At 31.6% G+C, this 21371-nt stretch overlaps 1 protein-coding gene and 2 long non-coding RNA genes across 5 annotated transcripts; 2 read left to right on the forward strand and 1 right to left on the reverse strand.

The window, feature by feature from the left end:
• Window positions 1-235: 235 nt before the first annotated feature.
• On the reverse strand, window positions 236-13320 carry LOC135121486 (uncharacterized). The gene is made up of 52 exons (XM_064045798.1): window positions 13270-13320; window positions 13016-13151; window positions 12499-12698; window positions 12330-12413; window positions 11779-12094; window positions 11631-11721; window positions 11382-11580; window positions 11164-11331; window positions 10279-10410; window positions 9955-10221; window positions 9774-9896; window positions 9534-9719; window positions 9317-9478; window positions 9072-9253; window positions 8884-9007; window positions 8705-8824; window positions 8524-8655; window positions 8353-8472; window positions 8209-8295; window positions 8028-8156; window positions 7792-7971; window positions 7655-7724; window positions 7535-7600; window positions 7172-7242; window positions 6981-7111; window positions 6797-6923; window positions 6645-6744; window positions 6511-6586; window positions 6247-6301; window positions 6058-6182; window positions 5824-5941; window positions 5670-5765; window positions 5523-5611; window positions 5363-5453; window positions 5210-5302; window positions 5059-5157; window positions 4891-5005; window positions 4564-4838; window positions 4341-4496; window positions 4173-4268; window positions 3826-4101; window positions 3572-3708; window positions 3323-3512; window positions 3094-3261; window positions 2884-3037; window positions 2575-2825; window positions 2379-2501; window positions 2013-2284; window positions 1469-1959; window positions 1133-1254; window positions 946-1080; window positions 236-627 (listed from the first exon to the last, which is right to left on the reverse strand). The coding sequence occupies exons 1-52, from the start codon at window positions 13292-13294 to the stop codon at window positions 254-256; spliced, it is 7905 nt and encodes a 2634-aa protein (XP_063901868.1). The 5' UTR covers window positions 13295-13320; the 3' UTR covers window positions 236-253.
• A 1164-nt stretch (window positions 13321-14484) lies between these two features.
• Window positions 14485-14945, forward strand: LOC135121501 (uncharacterized). Its single transcript, XR_010279008.1, has 2 exons — window positions 14485-14535; window positions 14763-14945. It is a non-coding gene; the product is annotated as an uncharacterized LOC135121501 (long non-coding RNA).
• A 1775-nt stretch (window positions 14946-16720) lies between these two features.
• On the forward strand, window positions 16721-20790 carry LOC135121496 (uncharacterized). Of its 3 annotated transcripts, XR_010279002.1 has the most exons (6): window positions 16721-17019; window positions 17071-17384; window positions 17443-17497; window positions 18394-18512; window positions 20275-20410; window positions 20599-20790. It is a non-coding gene; the product is annotated as an uncharacterized LOC135121496 (long non-coding RNA). The 3 variants fall into 3 exon arrangements; XR_010279000.1 differs by having other exon boundaries at window positions 16721-17384; XR_010279001.1 differs by having other exon boundaries at window positions 16721-17215; window positions 17425-17497.
• The last annotated feature ends 581 nt before the right edge of the window (window positions 20791-21371 follow it).

The following is a 21371-nucleotide window of genomic DNA, read 5'->3' on the forward strand; positions in this document are numbered from 1 at the left end:
GTGGGCTCCTGTTTATCTCTTCAGTTAAGCAAATTATTTTAGTCGAAATTATTAAAATCAGTTTGAAAAATTAGTGACTAGGTTAGCTTTATAACCTCTGCAGTATGCTCCCGTAAAATCTATAATTTTACGTTTAAATTTAAATTAGCTTAAATATATGTTTTTTGCTCTCCACAAATAATAAATAATGCTTTATTAACTTTCCTTCATATAAGGCTAAGTCTAAAACAAATATCCTTCTTTTATAAATTAGTTATTTTATGGGAACATTGCAATCCGAACTTATTTTAGTTAATTTTTTAGAAGCTTGCTTAGTATTGGTGTTTAAAAAATTAAGTACGTAGTTTGTTCGCTCATATAATTCTTCTGAATTTTGCAAAGTTAAACTTTTACAACTTAAAATTTCGGACAAATTCTGCGATAGATTGTCAACTGTGGTCCTAGCTTCCTCTAAGCTAAATTCAAAGTTGCCTTCTTTTAAAGTTGATATTAAATTTTGAAACTTCTTTATCAAACTCTCCATTTTTTTTATAACACGGCAAACCGTCTGGATATATTCTTTAACCCCTTCAGTTTTTCTGCTGATAATTTTTTTCTCCTTTAGTAACTCGCACTCAGTTCTCCTTCCTGTAAAAAATTAAATTTTCTTTGAGCATAATTCCAAGAAAAATAAAAGTTTATGGCCACGATAAGTTACTAAACGCCTTTTGGCTTTGAAAAATGGTAAGTCTATAGCTTTAAATACTTAAAGCTCTTGCTTTTTACTTTGTAAATCATGGAGGACAGAGTTACCTAAAAGTTATTTCACTGCAGCTTAAGTACTAACCAATGCGTAAGTTAAAGGAATTTATTTCGCCGTAATAGCATATATCATTTTACAGTTTAACGTTTAAATTTTAGTAAATAATAGATTGGTTATTTAAACTTATAATAAAAGTTTAGTACTTGAAAGCTGCAGCCGAGAAAGTTGGGTCATTCGATATTTCGCTGCGTAATACTTGACTTTTAGAAAGAGAACAGTGAAAACCATATTTTCTATAGTTTTAACTGTATTTAACTTAGTAACTTCCTCCATAGACTCTAAAAATATAAAATTAATCAATAACTGTGACGCTGCAAAGTACATACTAACTATTCACAAAGCTTTCACTAAAATTCTTAAGATATTCTTTCTTGAGCGTCAACGCAGGATATTCTCCCATTTCAATATAATAATAGGCCTTTCTAAAACTTTTTTCTTCTGTCATGGGTCTTCTGTTGATGTTAATAGTTATTAAAGTATCGCCCGCAGTCTTCAGATATGAAAAAAATTTATCCTCTATTGTTTCTATATTTAAGTCCTCTAAAATATATAAAAATGAACGGTCTTCTTTAAATTCACTTTGAAAAATTTCACTATATGTTGCAAATCTTTTTATATGAAATTCAGTTAAATGAAAAAAAAAATTCAAAGTTAGAGTTTTCTTACCTGAGTTTTTGCAACCATTTATCAGCAAAATATTTGTTACTGTTAACTTCCTTTATGTTAATTAAAATACAAATATACAAATTTATCATCTTTTTAATTACTGACGACACATTTTTTTTGTTTGTCTTATCACTAAAAAGACTTGTCATTCTTACCCAACGCTGAACTTTAGCTTCTCCATTAGTATATGGCAAGCTTAGTCTTTCCAAAGAGAGACAAAGAAGCTCGAGAACTTTTATTAAATGTTCACCTAAAATAGGCTCCAATTTTTCTTGCTTTTTTAAATTAAAGGCAACGTTTCCTCTTTCTATGTCATAACGCATCACGCTTGCCTTCCATTCGTATGAATTTCTATACCCGGTGTACGCATAGACACTTTCGATGTTCCCTGCGTCGTTTTTATAATCAAGTTCTTGTGTTTTATAAACAACAGCATTTACTTTAGACATAAATCTTATCACATCCGTGAACCGTTTATTTTTACGGCAAATCTTGAAATTATTATTTAGAACGTATTAATGAAGTAAAAATATAAGAATCCTACCCAATCTGAAGCCAGAGAATAAGTTAACAGTAAATTACGAACGCGTGTGTATTGAATGAGTAAGAAAACGCAATGTTTCTCCAAAAGCTTAATAAAAATGTGTGGTGAAACAAACTTCGTAGAGTGGTTGTCAACTCGAGTAAGCGTCATTAATAGTAAATTTTTAAGTACGTAAAAACTCTCCTGGTAATGATAATTTAAGCGGTCTAGAGGAAAGCTCCGCCTCACTAAAAATATTTCACGTATCTTAAACATTAGCTCCTCCGTTTTATCTATAAACAAATTGAAAACAGTTAATTTATATTAGTGTTTATATATATGGTTGCTGTAAAAAATGATAAGAATGTAAGTAAGCTGTGAAAGTACAAATGTTTCTTAGCCTGTCCCCTATTATAAACAACTGTTTCCTTAGAAATGTTTCATCGAACAACTCGGCTTGAAGCAGCCATGTGAGGAGAGTGTTTTCGTTAAAGTTGGATTTACTTAGATCTATAATTATAAAGTAACGTTGTCAGTCAGCCTCTCATTAACCACAATAACTAATATATATAAGAAACATTACAGTTGGTAATATAATATTCAAGTGGTGCCCGCATCTTTTCGTTTTGCCTTAATTCTACTACAAGGGCGGCGTTATCAAGACCCGAGGGGAAAAATCTTGGAAACAAAAAATTTTTAAGTTCAAGACAGTATTTTTTTTTCATGCCTTCCAGTTCACAGAGCTTCTCTTTTGAAATTAAAGGTTCTACTTTCATTAATTCCTCAAATAAGATTTGGAGCATGTCAGTAAGTTCGTGGAAACTATATTTTTGGCTTTATTAAGAGGATAGAGAAATTTTTTTGCAAGTTTTTTTTTTCAAATAAAAATTACCATTCTTTATTATCTTCCAGATTATTGTTTATGCATTCAATTACTTTATAGGAAACATCGAGGCTTAACTGCCTTAATAACCCCTCGGCCACCTCACAAAAGGTGTAATAATCAAAATATTTGATGAGACCAGAGGACAGTTTATCGCATGTCCCTAAAGGGTACAGAATTTTTAATATATGCTAACGATAGTTAGCTATATTTACCAACCCACAGAGTTTACTTTCTGGAATTGTTTTGACAAGGATGAGTCCATATCAGCAGAGATGGTAATGCAGGTGGAGATTACAGAATTCGATAATTGCATTCCAAAGTATTCTACTACATCCCTAAAAATTTCCAGGTTTCTGTTATCCAATGCCTGTGCCGACCGTTTTTCTTAAGTGACATAGGACGTCATGAAGAGAGGGAATATATGAAAAGCGACATAGAAGCTTACTTGGAACACAGCTTTGAATAAACTTCGATATGACCATCTGTAACTCGGTGTTATAACAGCTTAATTTCTTCCAGTTGTCACGACAACAATTAATAGCGTGCTGGGCTACATAAAGCTTTAAATACCAGGCACCAACTTCATTTTTAACCTCCTTGTATATATCATCGAGAAGACTTTGTTCTATATGTAACTAAAAATGTTAATATAGAATAACTAATCTTTATATGACACGGTATTTTCTAGAGATACCAAGGAATTATAAAACTTTAACTCTTTTAGTAAACATTGGCACTGGAAGTTTTTCTCCACTTTGACAGTTCTATTGGCTTTCTCTAAAGTCTCTATAGTATTACCATCGAACCTAATCACTTTGTTTTCCGCAATAACTATTATTATATAAAGAAGGCGATATAAGAAAGCTTATAAATTAACGGTAAGAATTACGTTTCCCAAGAAGTATTTTTAGTAAACCAAATTTTAAGTGTCTAGTTATTACAGCATACAAGGGCAAATTTGGCTCCTAAGTAGTCTGACGTGGCAACTCAGTGCCTCTTGATAGTTGTTTGCTTTAAGGTAGCATGCGGCTGCCTCTTCATAGGCAAACAACTTCAAGTAGGTCTCGGCCGACTCGGAATCATTGTCATTTTCTTTCTCTAATAGCAGTAATTCTTTAGGATAAGATTTTGATAGAAACTTTTTCATTTGCTCCAAATTTGGGAACAGACGAACAAAATACATCATAGAATCTTTATTATTTCTGTTCCGGTGATACACCGCCCCTGATTCAGATTGTAGTAGAAATGTAGATAATACCGCGGCAAAATTTGGTGTAGAAAGTCTTAAACACAACCTTTTTGAATACTTTCATTTTTAGCTTCTATGAGTTTAGTACAATAGAGGCTTTTATCTTTATTTTTTTGGATTGCTTCTTCAAGGAAAGTAACACCTTGATTGTAGCAATGTTATGTTATTATGCCTTATAAAGTTAGATACGTTATGTGTATTACAAAGTGGTTACCAAACTCAAACGAGGCTCCCTTTACTAAGCACTGTATTGCGCGTTGCACTTCTTCAGCTTTTATGTACAACTCGAAAGCGGAGTTAAAGTTTTTCATATGTTCGAGGCATTCGGCGGCCTCAGCCCATTTTTGACATACCTCATAGAAATTCGCAGCTAGCATTATAAGACGTGACAGGATATCGTACGAAGCTTAAAGGTAGGTACTGCAAACTCGCACAACCTTTCTGGTAACATCGGCCTTTTGAATAACACCTGGCTGCATCTTCATAATATTTGTTTTTTAAAGAAGAAAACAAGGAACCCGCGTCCATATAACACTTCTTCTCTTCATAGAGACTTAAATCTGACGTATCTGCTCTGAACTCTAAGCTCATGGCATTACAACGTGTAGCTAACTCCTTATTATTTGCCTTCGTAAAACAAATAAATGCGTTAGAGAACTGCTTTTTCTCTAAGAACAATTCTCCTTTTTTGGTCCATGTCTCGTTTGACGAACTTGTGTTAAGTAAAATGGAATATATTATTTACGACTTCAAAGATGTAATACCTTTTTATAAATAAAGACACAATATTGCTACTAAATCTTTGCGTACTTACGAGCTTTTCATGTTGTAAAAGCGCTATCATGGGCTGTCTAGCCTCCTCTCTTTCTTCAAAAATTACTAATTACAAATAAAATATTACCTGCCACCAACTTAAAAAGTTGCCCGATAACCTAATTTTTCTTTAGCGCGGGTAACCAGAACATAGAACATGGATAGTTCTCTAAACAATGAGGCGTGGCTATCCATATAGAACTTTGGAGGTCTCACTCCTAGAAAAAACAGAGGTAACGGCATTCAGTTACTATAAACTAAGTAACACACCGAGATCTCTAAAGTTATAAATCTGTCGCCATAATCCTTTTTCTTGGCAACTGGATAAAAAGTTGTAGACAAGACAATCATCAAATTCTAAGCCTGTATGTGTTATATATATTTCAATGCTTATGAACTACTACGAAAGGTGCCGGTTTGTACCTTTAGCCTCGCTTACGGTTAATACTAAAACCTCCTCATTACTTATGGCTCTTACCTTTTCTTTCATGGCCTCATCTCTTACCAAGATTGCCTGTTAGTTATACATTGTCGTTTTGGACGTCTGATAGGCTATTAGTGCACCAACTTGAGTATGTAAAACCTGTTCTGAGCCAAAGCTCACTAAAGATTCTTTACTAAAAAGTTCCTCAAGGATATCAGTTTTGTCCAGTAAAAAAACAGGCTGGGGACCTCATTTAGTAAAAAGTTTATTTTAAAACTTACGAAATAGCATCAATAATAATTATACCGCAACGCTCAAAATTTTCTTTTTCTTTGTCTCCAATAAAGTTTGGAAAAAACCGTACCATCATATCTATTAATATTGAAGAAACATTTCCGATACCTTTTATTAATAAAAAATCCTTAGGGGCCTTTTTAGACATATTTTTGAAAGTGTTTACCTCTATGCGTGCGAAAGTTTTGCAGAAGGGACAGTTGTTCAAAGTTTTTCTTGAACCCGAATTCATTATAAAATAAATCTTTGAGCTTCTCGAAACGGAATGAGCACCCGTGACAAACCTATATATAAAATAATTATAATACAAATTTGTATTTAACTAGAAGTGAAGTTCTCAAAGTTTTTACAAGAAAATAAGTAATACAAAATTTACAATTAGAACATTTATAAGGTATACAGTTTGAGCGGTGTCCCCAGCAAATATAAATTGAGTTGAGTTAGTTGAAATATAGCGTAATAGATAGAGCTGTGCGGGGCTTAAATCCTGCACCTCATCGACGTATATGAAATCCACTTGTCGGCCTTATTAAAGATACGAGCGCTGCGTAACTAAATTTAACCCAAATCCAGGTGAACCAAGAGCAACCTTTATAAATGCCACTTTCAACTTCCCTTTTTACTGCTTTGTATATAATAAAAACCTAACATAATATTTTATAATAAAAAGTACTGCTATTCTAAAGAATAATATCGGTTAAATATTGTTTAAAGGTTATGAGCAATCCTTCTTCCTATTAAAAACTTATGTTAGTTCACTGCAACATGTACTGAACTTTAATATTATGATGAACTATCTCCACACACCAAATTTGCATGTATGGATACGAAATATATACGTATACGCGTTTACTCTGTCGGCTGTGTCTTCAAAATTTTTAGTATTTTTCCAAAACTGATACTTTCTAAACTCCTTGTATATACACAACCTCCAGTGTTCATTTTAAGTCATTAAAACAATTATAATACCAAAACATTAACTGTAACCTTTTAGAAACATCGAATATAGAAGAACGTTGATTAGCAATTTTGAGGTAATCCTCTACTTTTATATAGCCATTGTCTGACATGATAGATTGCACGCTCCCTGTTGCATGATTGGGTTGTATCAGCAATACAGCGAAATGTAGTTAACGAACCTTTAATGAAGGCCATTATTTCTGTGTATAGCAACGCACATGAAATGTTCAAAGATGTATCCACACGAGGGAAAAAGCCAAATTGAAATATATTGTAGTCAACTTTAACTAAAGGATTCTTCGGAAACTTGAACATTATAATTTATATATCTCTTTTTCTCTATTATTAGTGAAAGAAACTTACAGGAAAAGAAAGGCTTTGATTAATTAAATTTAGAAAATTGTCGTAAGTTGTTATAACTGGGAAAGCGTCGTCTTCACAGCTAATGAAATCACGCAATTCCAATTTACTTTCAGATGGATTAGGTAACTGGACTATTTAAATTAGTCAAATAGATAATTGGTAATATAAGTTCTATTTAGAGTCTTGGAAACTTTGTTCAATATTCATCATAGTTTTCAGTAGCGCTGAGTATTCTTCTTTAACGGACTTACATAACATAGGGCTAAGATAAGTACAATTAGCTACACGAATAACATTTAAAAAGAGTTTGTTTATAAAAGTTTCGTTACCTAGAGATTTACAGTTAACCAAATATATATTTACAAAAGGAAAAAGGAATATTTTAAAAGAAGGAAAGTATAACATAGTATAACTAGAAATAATAACACAGTTTTAATAAAATAATTTATATCTGGGTACTACTACACTTAATGAAGTAAGTATAATAATAGCTTTCTTAAAATAAAAGTATATTTATTTTACCAACTTAATGTAGTAGTGATTGTTAAACTTACTTTACTGTTATTAAAAGCTGATGGCCCTTTTTTTCTTCAAACTTATCTTCGTACTCGTTAAGTTTGCTTTAGTTGAAGAGACTTTTATAGTTATATACTGTACATAAACAAAGTTAAAACCTCAATACTGTTTGGCTCCAGATCTCGTAATATAGCAACCGATAGAGCATGGCAGTAGTTTTTCCTGTACCTATAAGGTTATTCGAATATTGATAAAATCCAATTTACTTAATAAATTTAATTATGTTATAGCAAACCGCTTCTTCCCATTATCAGTAAATTATGTTTACATTCCACAATTTTTTTTTCGTCATTGCTAAGGGAAAGAGGAAGAGCTTGGGACGCAAAACCTTTGTGGTCCCTCCATAAAAAGTTGACAAGCTTGTCGTCTAGGTCGTACAACTTGGGCAAGAGAACTTCTGTTCCCTCGAGCATCACTTATACGTAAGATTAGAAAGTTGAGTCTGTACGCCATCTTTTCAACATCGGTTACCATTTTCTTCTTTCTTTTTAAACCAAACAAAACTCTCATCTTTTGCCCATTCCAATGGACAAGTCATGCCACCTGCATCATCTCTTTCTTTACATCTCTTAATATACTCATCAGTATAAAGCAATAAATCTATAAAAAAAAGAACAAATCTATATTCGTAAAAGTAATATAATTAAAGTACTATTTTCAACGTTTTTTATTGCTCTTTCAAAATCATTGTTTTCTACCAGGTCCCAGGTAATTAATATTTGTTTACAACGGCTGGAACCTGCAAGCAAACATCACTATTAATATAGTACAGCTATTTGTTTAGTAAGCAAAACACCTCGATGCACATCAACAGTTATTATTAGAAAAGCGTTTAGGATTTTAGAGATAACGAATACCCCTTCAAACATCAAACCTATCCGTTCTGTCATTTTTAAGGGATGGCGCGGCCATTTTCCTTAATAGATAGAAATAAACTGTGAAGCCTAAAATTTATATAAACAACAACCTTGAGAAAATCTTATTAATTGTCCTAATAAAAACTTTAAACTTTTTTTTATGTGAATTTTTTCGATTTTTTTTTTAAAAACATGAGAAAATTTTACTTCCCATATTTTCCCCATTGACAATTTTTCTATATCTAATAGCAAAGTTTTACAACGTACCCATGAAAAGGAATCTAATTAAACCTTCAACTTTCTTTGTCTCTATCAATTCGTTGATCAACAATTTCTCCAAAGACACTTCATCTCCTTTATTGTAGATAGCTCCATGTTCTAATACGTACCCTAAAAAACTTTTCCAAAGTTCTATAGGCATTAGTGTATAAGATAGAAAGAACTTTAAACTAATGAAAGTTAAGTTTCACCATTATTCGAGAGAGTTCTCTGATTACACACAACTACCATCATATATTTACTTCTTGTTATAGCCACATTGAGCCTTCGGGCGTCATCTAGAAAGCCTATTGATCCACTGGTGTTAGAACGAACCTTTTCATTAAGTAGCAGGTAAAGTTCGGCCTAGAAACCTACGAGTATTAGATAATCAACTTACTGTACTGAGAATCACAAGGTCAAACTCCTGGCCTTGAAACCCGTCTACTGTGCTAACTTGGACTAATGGATAAGCATTGGACACGCTTGGAGAGATGCACCTCTTAACATTATCTAGGTCTAGCATCCGCTTAACCTGCTCTTTGTAAGGCGAAATCACACCAATCGATTGTAGGTCGCGTCCTTCTCATTGAAATTGAAATTAATGTTATATAAATCTAATTCTTTCGCAGAAAAATATTTTACTCTCTCGCTTAAACTTGGATATTAGTTCCCTAATTATAAGTTCTTCGCCTTCATTATAATAACCACGTTCAGTTTTTTTTTCATGATTACTTAGTGGAACATCATAAATAGTTAGTACATCTGATATTTTACAATACATCCCCGACTGAACGTTGTCTCCATCTGTTTTGTGACCTTCATATTATAAAGAAACGCATGTTACCTTTATAAATCTTACTTATGAGTAACCCCTCATAAAACGTTTTGGCTGGCCACATGCTTATTAGTGGATGCATTCGATATTGTACATCCAATAGTAGGTAAGGATATTCGAGCTTAAGTAACCTCTGAAACAGACTGTTATTGTATCCTAATTTAAGTAGCCTCCGTGATAAGACGACAGGTGGAAGTTGCTTTTCATCACCTATTGTTTATAGCTTCGTTATTAAACTAATCCATATTTATTTTAAAGACGGACCTACTAAAACAAGACATTTTAATTTGTTAAAGGCAAACACTAAAGCCATATCTGCTTCTTGTACTTGACTCGCTTCGTCAATAATAGCTATAGTAAACACCTGGCTCTTGAAACTCTTGCGTCCTTAATTTTGACCCACGGCTATATTATTAATAATCAAGTTAATATATTACAAGTCTACCTGCCACGGCAAGAGTTAAAAAAACAATATTTGCCTCGTTTAGCACTTCATTACTAGTAACAAAGCCTTTTTTAACTTCAATTTTTCGCAAAATGTTATTCAACAAAAGAAGCTGATTTCCGTAAAAAATTTTTTTTTTTGAAAAGTCAAGTTTTATAGTAGTAAAAAATTCTATTGTTTTCTCTATATAGTCAATTGACACATCTTTATTTTTAAAAGTAGACGTAAAAGAGTGTTGAGGCAGTTCGTTGAAAATAGTTTGCAGCGCTTGAAAAGCAACGGTCAATTCGATGTAGAATTAAAAGAAGTATTATAAGGATTAACCTTCTATTAAAGTCACGAAAAATACTCTAAGACAGCTCTCCCAGTATGTTTTAAAAGAATCAAAGCTCTTTGAGTTAAAAGTTCTTATCAGAAAACTTAAAGCTAAAGGCGGTATGTTTGCCGTACTATCACCTGTAACACAAATTTTAATACTTAGTTATATGATGCTACACCAAAAAAACATGCTTAAAAGTATTTATTTAACGCGCAACAATTAAAATAACTATTTTACTTAAGCCATTCACTTCCACAGTTTTGGGAAACGCCCAATTATTAAAAAAAAAAAAAAAAAGTTATACAACCTCAAAGGGGTACTTCTAAATTCTATAAAATAAAGCAGGAACATGCCCGTAAATATTTTTGGTACCTGTTAAACCTTACATCTTATAGTCACTAAGCATCTTGAGAGTATAATTTTCAAAAAAATAACACAAAGTTAAAAGATTTCTAATTTTTTGCAGTAAGTCTCATAGTTCTCTCGTAATTTTACTTAATAATTAATTTAGAATATAATACTAGATAAAGACCTTTTTAAAAACATTAAAAAAAAAATAGTTTTTATAATGCTCTTCTTGTAGGATGAAATTAACTCTAGCACCCAATACCGGCTCCTTCCCTCAAAAAATTTGAAAGGAGAATTCCAGTTTACCATTTACCTCTACCCCCTGCCAATTATTGGTATAACACCTTTTGCAATACTATAACCGCTACCGGCGTTGACCTAAACTTACTTTCGATACCACCATGTGTTATATTTTACTCAGCTAGGGAAGAGGAATATAGTGAAATACGTGTTTAATATATACGAGGTATTAAAAGTCAAAATTACAGGGGCTAATAATAAACAATAACAATAACTATAAGTCACCTCAGGTGAATACTAACCTTGGATATCATCATCACTATTCTCACTTAAATCTTTTAATAAGTAGTAAATTTTCTTTAACCTTTCTCTGTTTACAACTTCCGGGCCTAACTCAACTGCCTCCCTAATATTTAGTAATGCCTTATTTAATCGTTCAAGTCTTTCCTTAATGTACACACGTTCAATCCCTAAAATAACATTAAAAATTTGTGTCATTCTGAAATAATTATTATACTACAAGGCATAGTGTCAAGTCTTTTTTCGTTTCCAACTATTAAAATATTTGATATCCGAAACCAACGCTCAGAGCAGTCGTCGAAAGTCAACAAAGTTTTCTTAACCAGCTCAGTTACGGCATACAAACTTGGTGCCGCGACTAAAATCCTTTCCGACTTTAAGTATAATAAACACTTCAGCAATGTAGAAATGGTAGCCGTCTAAACAACATGCTCGCTAGATTAGAGTATTTAATAGTAGCTAAGCGTACTTTTCCTGTCCCCGGAGGTCCTTTGACAAGTTGTACTTGTAATTTATTAGCTTTACCTTGTACCAACTCCAATACATTCAGTATCAAATTCCTAATTTGTAATTTAAATTTTTTATTAGTGTATAAATCCAAAAAAATAATGCTTTACCTTTGAGAAGGATTTAGGTGGTTATAATATGGTATACAATCTGTTGTCCGAATGTCAGTTAAGTCCTTTGCAGTATGGTAAATTCTTTCTCCTTTAAGCAATGCATTTATAAATTTTAAAGGCATGGCGCTTTCCATGGACCGAAAAATTCTTAATGACACCATAATAGAGATTTCGAAATATATAAACTTTAAAAATGTATTTTCTAAAGGATTAAAATTTTTGTAAATATCTGGGTCAACGGTTATTGAAGTTAATATATTTTCTTGTTCTTCAAAAATTTCATTTATGTAACCAAAAATATGATCTGGTCTTCCTATTAAATTTTATTGCAAGGTTAATCAGCTTGTTTTAAAATTAAGTTAGAAAAAAAGGTTTGTCACGGTAATAAAAAGAACAAGAATTTGGCGGTATTTAACTTTGCAAGACCAATAATTATTAAATATTAGCCCTTACGGTAGACTGAGTCTCTGGTTTTAACCTTAAACCCATCTAGTCGCTTTAAACATCACTAACGAAACTGTAAGTAAACTATTGTAAATTTATCGTACCAGAATCACAAGAAAGGTCTTTGTTATCTATTTTTTTAATGACCACTATACTGTTTTTTAGTAGCTCAAACCGAAGAGTGGGATCTGTTTAATTGAAAATTGTGAGAGTGCAGTTTTGATAGCCTCAGAAAAATTAATTTAAAAAAAAATAAAAAAATCTGATGAGTACCTTTCCTATTGATTGATACTGATATTGTCGACTTATTAGCTACTTTCTTTTTTTCACGCTGAAAGTTGTTGGTAATTAAAGAATAGCACATCTCCTCTTTATAGTTCCAACACATGCTTAATTGCGTTCTCAACTCTTCAAAAAGGTACAGGCGCAATAATTCCTTCCAACTTCTGTAGGACTCAAATCGAAGTGGAAAGCTTCGTAAAAAGTGTAAAATATAGTTAACAAAAAAAAATCATGACATTAATTAAATGCTAGGAGCCCTAACCCTTAACCCTAACCCTATCCATGAGTCAGACACCAAACATTATTGCTATAATAATTAAGTCAGATTTAAATTAATCTTTGAGGCTCTTTAGACTTCCCTCCCCCCTTCTGCTTTTTTGCTCTCTTATAATGCAGTGATTACATAATATGCAAGTTTTTATATAATAAAGCAAAAGTGAAGACGGAAGCATGTTAACCTTGGCCCTTTGGCTTCTTACTTTTATTAAATAGTACAAAATGGAAGTACCTTTTCAAGTCTTTCAAAAAATAGTCCTGGTTTAAAACTTTACATAGGTTTAGCGTCAAAATATAGGCTTTTAAGTGCTTCGCCCAAGACAAAAATTCTGATGATTGCTTTCCTTGTATACTTAATGATTTTAAATCTAATAAAAAACATCGGAAATAATTAAGTAAAATCAACATTTCAAGTAGTATATTATAGGAAGATTGGACTTTATAAACGTGAAAGAGTTGATCTGTTGAATGACAAAAAAATAGTACCGGTAGACGACTCGAAACTCGACATCCCTTAACAGATTAAGCCAAAGCCACTAACAGCGAAGGGTAAAGAAGGTTGCAACCTTTTATAACACCATTAAATTTAAGATTCGGTAAATTTTCTTTTTAGATGTAAGATATTACACCATTCTTTACAAAATTTATTGGTAGATAATAAAATGCTAAATTGTTTTGTGTAATACAATGTCTTCTCCTTTACTTTATTCGTTTGTTGCAGACCTAAAGATGTAACACAGTTAGTTGAAGAATATTGAATCTAGGGATTTAATCTTTAAAATCTACGGTATAACCAGTTAAAAGTGTTTAAATAAAAATTGGTATTTTAGTCTTTTTAATTTAAAGTTATTTGTTAGATTTTTTTTAAAAATATGTTTTAAGGCTAAAACGTTTTACAATTATTTAACGTTTGCTCTTAAAAACACTAAGTAGTTAAAGGGCAAGTAGAATTTGTAAACTGTTTTCACAAAACATAGTTAGATACTTAAATCAATTTTTTTCTAACTTTCTGATAATATGGCGACTTAACAAGCTATATTACAGTGCACTAATGATTTAAAGGGTATTATTAGTATACAAGTATTTTATAATTAGCCCCATATATTATAGTTTTTTTTATTGGTATATACTGCTCGGAGCCTAAAAAGTAATTTCAATATTTACGCTACTCTATTTAACAGTATAGTAACCAATAATAAACGAATGGCTCGCTAAGGTACTGAAATATTAACGAAGTTTCTTAAGTAAACTTTTTAAGCTTATACATAAAAGCCTTGAACCCAATTAAATTACTAGTATGCCTAAAGCAAATTTTCTATTATTTTATAAAATAAAGTATTAGACAATGTTTACATATGTATAGCCGTCATTGCAATAACAAACTCTGAAAACTAGTTGCTGTCTTTTGTAGCCGTTTATGAACTTATTGGTCTAAAAAAGCGTTAAGCTGTCTTCAGTCCACTTTAAAGTATTTATGATTGGCTAGAAGCAACATACTATCCCCTTAAAAAAATCCTTTAAATTGGTTAAATATTATCCCTCTCCCACAACGTTAAAATTTAACATAGTATATATTGCTAGAACTCTTATGTTAATATGAAGGTTAAAAAATATATATACAATTAAAGCTTTTGAAAAATAGAATGAAAAAAAATAGTTAAGTGAGAAGATTTAGGACTAGTAACTTTGTTTATTAGCAATTAGCAATTATAAATACACTTTTTGCACAGAACTTTGAGCTAGTATTACAATGTAAGTCAATCAATATATATCTCTTCCTGTTCTTCCTTACTTCAACAGTATTGGTATAGATACTATAGCTAAAATATATGCACGCTTTATTAAAGTCTTATATTTATTTTGTTACCTCACTGCCGTTTCAATTTCTTTTTTAATTTAGTACCGAATATACTTAAGTTCGCTTGATTTCTGAGTGTTTAATTTACTTGTGTTGAACAAACTTTTTTAAAAAAAAAAAGCATTTGATTATGTACTTAACGTGAGAAATAAGCCCATGAGAACACAAAACACTATTTGGTTTGATAAAAAGGATGGCAGGTACACATTACTTTCTTCTCTTCGTTTTGTTTGTGTATCATAGGTGGTACGAGTTATGCTCCTCAGGAAACTCAAAAATTATTAAATAAATTGTTACTGAGTTATACCTCATTGGTTATATTTAATATAACATTTTTGAAAACAAAAAGCTTGTGAAATCGATAATTAAAAAAATGTTATTTTAAAAATAATTTTTGGGACAACTATTAAGTTCAATGCGTTTAATATAAGATCAAGGTTTCTTTGTTTTACGTTTAATATTTTTCCCAAGGGATTTTATTATGCCTAAGTTAATTTTTTGTGTTTTTATGGTGCTCATTTTTATTAGTATAGCTTTTAGGTTAAACAAATTTAAAATAAAAAAAAGAGTAGTAAGAGCTTATTTAAAAAAAAAAAAAGTCCTACAGATATATATATAAAACAAACAGAAGATTATACTTACACAGTTAGTAGATAACCTACCTTTGATTTAGTTAACCACTGAAGCCGACAAGTTCTTTATAGACTGGCAGCTCTTATTCAATAAGATTGATATTTGAATCTTTGCCTTTATGTATGCCACTGATGCGATTTCATCCATACGGAAAAACTATTAGACAGTTACTAATGGAGTATTATTAAACTTATTCAACAGTAAAAAAAAAGCAAGTATCCCGAATTACTACTAACGCCGGCAGAAACAGGAAGGAATCAACTGGGGTTCAAACAAACTGAGCGGCGTGCCCTCTCCTTCGTCTCTCTTCACACCACTGCCACTATCCACTTTTAAGTAGCCCACAGTAGGATCCTACTAATTTACAAGTTTTATATGTGGGTCGTTGTCCTTTTTAAAAACATTTTTTAATGCCTAGTTTTCTAAAAACAGCCTCTGTGCGGTTTTTTTAAAAATCTCTACTTGTGTTGATCTTAGACCTCGGTCGCGTAGTGTAATATATACTAACGTCTACACCTTTGTAGTAGAAGGAGGAAAGAAGGAAAAACAGGTTTACTGAATTGCTTTCCGCCTACACCCGTATAACAAAAGTGATGTAGAAGACGCGGTATACAAGATTCGTGCTCTAATCTTGAAAACCAATAAATTTTGAGACCTGGTTTTTATTAGCTGTCATTGGCTATAATTGTCACGAGATGCGCCCAAATACCTCCAGACATACTGCATCTTATAACTATGCTCTAGTAATACGTGGTTTTAAAATTGACTATAATGAAGTATTTACATTCTCCTAATGGCAAGTTTTACTTTTAACAATCAATTGGACAAAGATGTTAGATGCATGAAAAAATTAAATTTAGCTCTTACTAGATTTTGTCTTCTTAATGTTGTATTTTTGAATAGTAAACGAAAAGACACTTCAAATAAAGCTGGAGAATAAATTCTAATGTAATCAGTACCAACTAATTATTAATGACCTCTTGCTCTTAGTCTCGCCTTATACTGATTGTTAATTTTCTTTCTGTGAAGTATCCTAGTTGTAAATAAAATTTTTCTATTTAGAGGAACTTGGTCAGTAGCAGTACTCTAAAATCCTTTTTCTTGTATAGTGAAGTAAGTTCAGCCATGGCGGCGCCCGTATATTGTGCTTTTTTTTCTAAATTTTTTGCTTCATTTAAAGTAGATAGGTTATTGCCAAGTTATCCTCTTAGTCTTCTTAATATTATCTATGTCCTCATCAAAAGTAGCCCTAAAATTTTTTTTATTAGCGTCAGAAAAACGTTTACAAAATAACTTGAGCTAATGCTGCTCAATAAGTAATCAGAAATCATCGTCTTTTCAACCGTGACTATGGTACCCTCCTGTGCAATATAAAGGTCGAGAGTTTGGCATTAGTTTGGAGAGCCCTACATGATGCCTGCAATATGCCTCCCCGGATCGAAAGCTTTCCTCTAAAAACTGGTGAAATGCGTCGGTTTTCTAGAGCCTTTGGGCAGGTTTTATCTTACTAGTAATCATGTAGTCAAGCAAGATTACTGTCAACATTCCTTGGACTTGTTCCTTTGGGTATCTGGGCTAGCAGATAAACTTTAGTGGCTAAAAAAATTATAAAGTAACACACACAGAGCTCACACTCTTTAACTTTTATTCGAAAGCCCCTAGTTGAGTATTAGCAACTCCTTTCAAAGCGAACTATTCTTATACGACGCCTAGGGAGATCATGGGAAACCGTTGGTGAAATTTCGGTGCATACATGCTTAGTTATGTTGGGCACTACTGTTCATCCGAGTGAGTAGTTACGGACGAAAGCCATGACAGAAAGAACTTCATAATGAGCGATGAAAGTTAGCATCCTTGTTAGATTCAGAACGACTGATAATACTGCAAAATTTAATTGGTACTGATGCTTTGCTATTCGGGGCGCCTTGATCGATGCAATGAGTAAGTGTAGTGTCTAAAGAGTGCTAGCTACTTGTACTATATATATAATCGGCGCTTTGAGGTTCAGACTTTCAGGTGTCGTCTAGAGTAGTTACGATATTTACAGCATTAGGGCGGGGCTTCTTTCTAGATCAATTGTTTTTAGAATGGACTTAATTTTCGGCTTTAGGTATAATTTTTTTTGGTTAAATTTGACTTATTGATAATAGAAAGAAATTCATTTGAAGCTGTGATTGTATAAGAGTTTTATGACGAGAAAAAAAAGGATCTGAAAGGGTTATGGTATTGTCTTTATTTGTTTTAAGATCTATGCTTTTTCTTGTAGGAAATATGATGGACATCTTTAAAGTTGGGTTTAGAGGAGAGGTTTTATGTTTTGTGTTTCTGCGAATGTGATTTCTTTTATTTTTGCTATTATCTACTAATATTCAAATACCCTTTAAATTTTTTTGGCCTAGTCTCAAAATCATAAACATTACTAATATATGTTGGTAATGGGTAAGAGTATGATATACTAACAAGATAAGTGGTTTTTTTTTATTCAATACTGTAAGTTCAGAGTCAATTGTTTTTGTATGGAAATGTGGCTCATAACAGATGCTATTTCTCGACCGAATTATTTTCTTAGTACTATAGTTTAAAATGCTATATTTCTAATCAGTTAAATCTGTGGGTTAAGATAGTAGGATTCCCTCCGTTGCTCTATCTTTGAGATTTCGTTTTTGGGCTCGGAATTATACAAATAAACTTTGCAACCCAGGTACCTATATCTCTGAAGTCAGTAATTTAAGATCATATAACTCTGTAAGTTTAAGAGTATTATTGTTTTTAAAATGTTGTAATATTGAAAATTGAATCCCTGAATACTTCACTCTTATATTTGAAAGGTAAACTTGATTGCTTTAAGAGGCATTAGGTTATATTGCTGAAGTCTGTATCCTACGTTCACTTAGCATATAATACAATGTATTCTTAAGAACGGTTATAAATAGGCTTCCTTCACATTTTAAATCACTTTTTAGTATGTCACTTACGTATTCACTACCTGTAGCAGTTCTTATTTCCCCGTTTATGCAAACAGTGAAAGTTGTATTATTTAGTTTCCTGTTTTTAATATACTCGTTGTGGTATTTTAGCCAGTTCAATAACTTATATTTTATATCTTCTTTTGCCTTTAGAGAATTAGGCAACCACACGTTTACCCTTTCCATTAGTACCAATGACTATGTATTGAAAACCATTAGAATCTATACCTATTAAAAGGTATCAACGTAGAGTATAGACCAGATTTACCAAGGTGATTTGTTTGACTTATTTAACTGACTTTCTCTCTTTTCATTTTACATTTTGTGCATAATTTACAGTTATCAGTAGTTTAAGATTTTACGAATGATATTTTTGAATTTAAAACTTATGTGTCCATATATGTAATGTTCTTCAGGTATTTGGTTATTCTCTTCGAAATGCAATACTGTTCTATTATATGACTTAACTTGTGTTTAGCTACATATTCTGTTTCTATAAAAGCCATGGGCAACGAGTGTCTTATTCTTTTTAAAATTACTAATTACTCTCCAAATTTGGTGGTATATCCGTGTTTGTCTAATTTTTCCCGTTGTAATTAAGTTGTATCTGAAACTTCGGTTAAATTGACTTACCTTTATGGCCAGCTTGAGGAGAGTTTGTATTCTCGTTTATCACATATGATATCAAATTTTCTTCTTTTATATTACTAATAAGTAATTTTTTAATCTTAATAAACTGTGGATGGGCTGCGGAGTCGATAACTAAATTGTAACCTTGTTCTTCTATGGTACATACCTTTTCGATATGACCAAATTTATTACAAAAGGTGCCTTTGCTATTATTATAAGAGCAGTGTTTCCTTTCATAATTTTCCCATGCCCATGTAGGTGTAACAAATATTTTTTTAAAACTGCGCTGTTTTATTCAAAGGTTTGCAAAATTTTAACTTTGTTGTAAACAATATAGTATTATGGATTTCTCACCTATATGTTTTCTTGCTTCTAATTGTAGGAAAAAAAAAATTAAGAACGTAGTTGTAATTTGAGGGTTCATAGTTAATGAAAAGTTGCTCCAAGAATTGTTCCCGAACTTATATATATGAGCAATAGTTTGGTAAATAGGTATTATTTTATATATGTGGGATGTTAAATCGGGGATAGTACACTGCTCTTGTATTTGCAAACCAAGGAATTAAGTCTGTTGGAAGATTGTTGTAAAGATTCGTTTCTTTTTAAAGTTGTGAGCAATTCATGCACAAACAACATTAAAGTAGTTAAAGATTTCCGTTCAAAAACATTTTTTTTATATATTCTGTTGCTTCTTCTGGGTGCAATATATCCTGATGTAAACTGTTCATTACTATTTGTACCCCAAAAGCTGTTTTAACAAATTTTCATGGGATTGAAGCTCGAGTTTTCTTGTAAACCTTAGCGAGTTAAGGAAGTTATAATATCAATAATTTATTGTCGCAATTGAGTAGGTTTCTATAAAAGTTGAGAATGCCAGCAGTATATGGCGTGGTGTGTTTAAAAATTTGAAGTTAGCATTATTGTTATGTAACAACGAAGCTAATAGTTCGCGCTTATAACGTATTAGAATTAAAGAGAAAATATAGAAATATAAGACCAAATATAAAAACATGTATATATAAAATAAAGAATCAATAACAAAGAAATAATTCAAAAACAAAACAAAGAGACAGATAAATTTGATTAACCTATGCACTCCTTTATTTTTTTAAGTTTAAAGTATCATTAAATTATCTAAAATAAATCACTGTTACTTAGATACCAAGTAAATACTTTATAATAAAATGCATTAAATTTTTGAGGTTCAAAATCTTGTTATGGAATGCGCGTTGAGCTCTTACCTTTTTTTGTTGTTGTTAGTGTTAGTCAGGTGGCAGACGTTGTGCTTTTCAGGCGGCTCGTCAAATATATTATTACACCTCTATAATTTTAACTAATTTTATATTATATTTCTTAATATTATAATATATCATATACATTACTCATTTGACTACAATACATTAGTTCTCTAAGTCTTTAAGATTAACAGCTGAAGAAAATATGAAGTTTTATCGGTCTAAGTTGCGTATGTAGTTTATTTGTGACTAATCCTGACTAAGGGCTCGAGTATCCGAAGTCGCAGATTCGGTTCAAGCGACAGGTAAAGTCATTTACTAATGAATATACATGTAAAATAAGCCCCACGCTCCGCCCTTGCGTTTGAAGTAAATTCAGTGTTAAGCGTTATACAAGTTGCTGCCTTTTCTTAGCATTTTAGTCAATTACTATATTAATTTTTTATATATTTTTGTTAAGTTTTTATAATATGAAAGTGAACTAATTCACTAGGGATTTTCAGCGAAGAGTGGTATAAAACGCCATATAGAATAAAAAACAAGTCTGGTATCGGTGAGGCCATAACCTTGAATTCTTTCTTGCCGTGGGTTTACTTTTAAAAATTTTTCACTTTGATATTTACCTTTCCTAGAACATTTTTATTTTTGTAGAATGCTTGAAATTGAACTAGACTTTCAATTTGTTTTTTTTAGCATTTTTATTAGGTTTTAGTATGGATGTGGGCTTATAAGGTAGCTATAAGTCTGAAGGATATGTCTAAATGTGTTTTTATTGAAATCTATATACTGCAGTACTTGTTATATAAACGTATATACCATTAGTTCTCATAAAATTTCCTATAAAATTTGGACAAGCTATAAATAACCTATACGCAGCTTTATAGTAAGTGTAAAAAGAATTGAGCGTGTGATATCGACTAGTAAATAATTAGGTTTTCTCTATTGGAAGGGCAATAATCCTTAAGAACGAACTTTTATTTGTCGCTTTTAAGTATATAGAAGATTCTTTCTAAACTATATTTATCGAATTTTGGGTTAATATCCATGATATATAGTTTTTACTTATTTGATGTTGGAAGTTATCACTATAATGTTTAATGAGTATAATGCTTGTAAATTTTTGAAATGGTATATCATATGACAATAAGAGGATATTAAACGCAGTAAGTAATAGCTAAACAACTAAATACTAAATAAGAAAGGCAGAGGACTGATAAAACTCTTAAAAAAAAAAGTAGCATCCTATTGGTCAAACTAACAAAATTT

The sequence above is a fragment of the Zophobas morio genome, unplaced genomic scaffold (genome assembly GCF_036711695.1).
Source record: "Zophobas morio isolate AGI-343-1 ecotype UQ-CSIRO unplaced genomic scaffold, CSIRO_AGI_Zmor_V1 ptg000599l, whole genome shotgun sequence".
Taxonomy (NCBI): Eukaryota; Metazoa; Arthropoda; class Insecta; order Coleoptera; family Tenebrionidae; genus Zophobas; species Zophobas morio.

Bases quoted from the DNA above. Each gene is read 5' to 3' on its own strand.
- LOC135121486 (XM_064045798.1), bottom strand. From the start codon at position 13,294: ATGTCGAGTTTCGAGTCGTCTACCG. The intron at 9,720-9,773 runs GTCCGTCTTTAA...TATAAACAATAG, and splicing joins AAAATGTCTTGTTTTAGTAG to GTGATGAAAAGCAACTTCCA. The intron at 8,157-8,208 runs GTACTTTAATTA...TTTTTTTTATAG, and splicing joins AATAAAAAACGTTGAAAATA to ATTTATTGCTTTATACTGAT.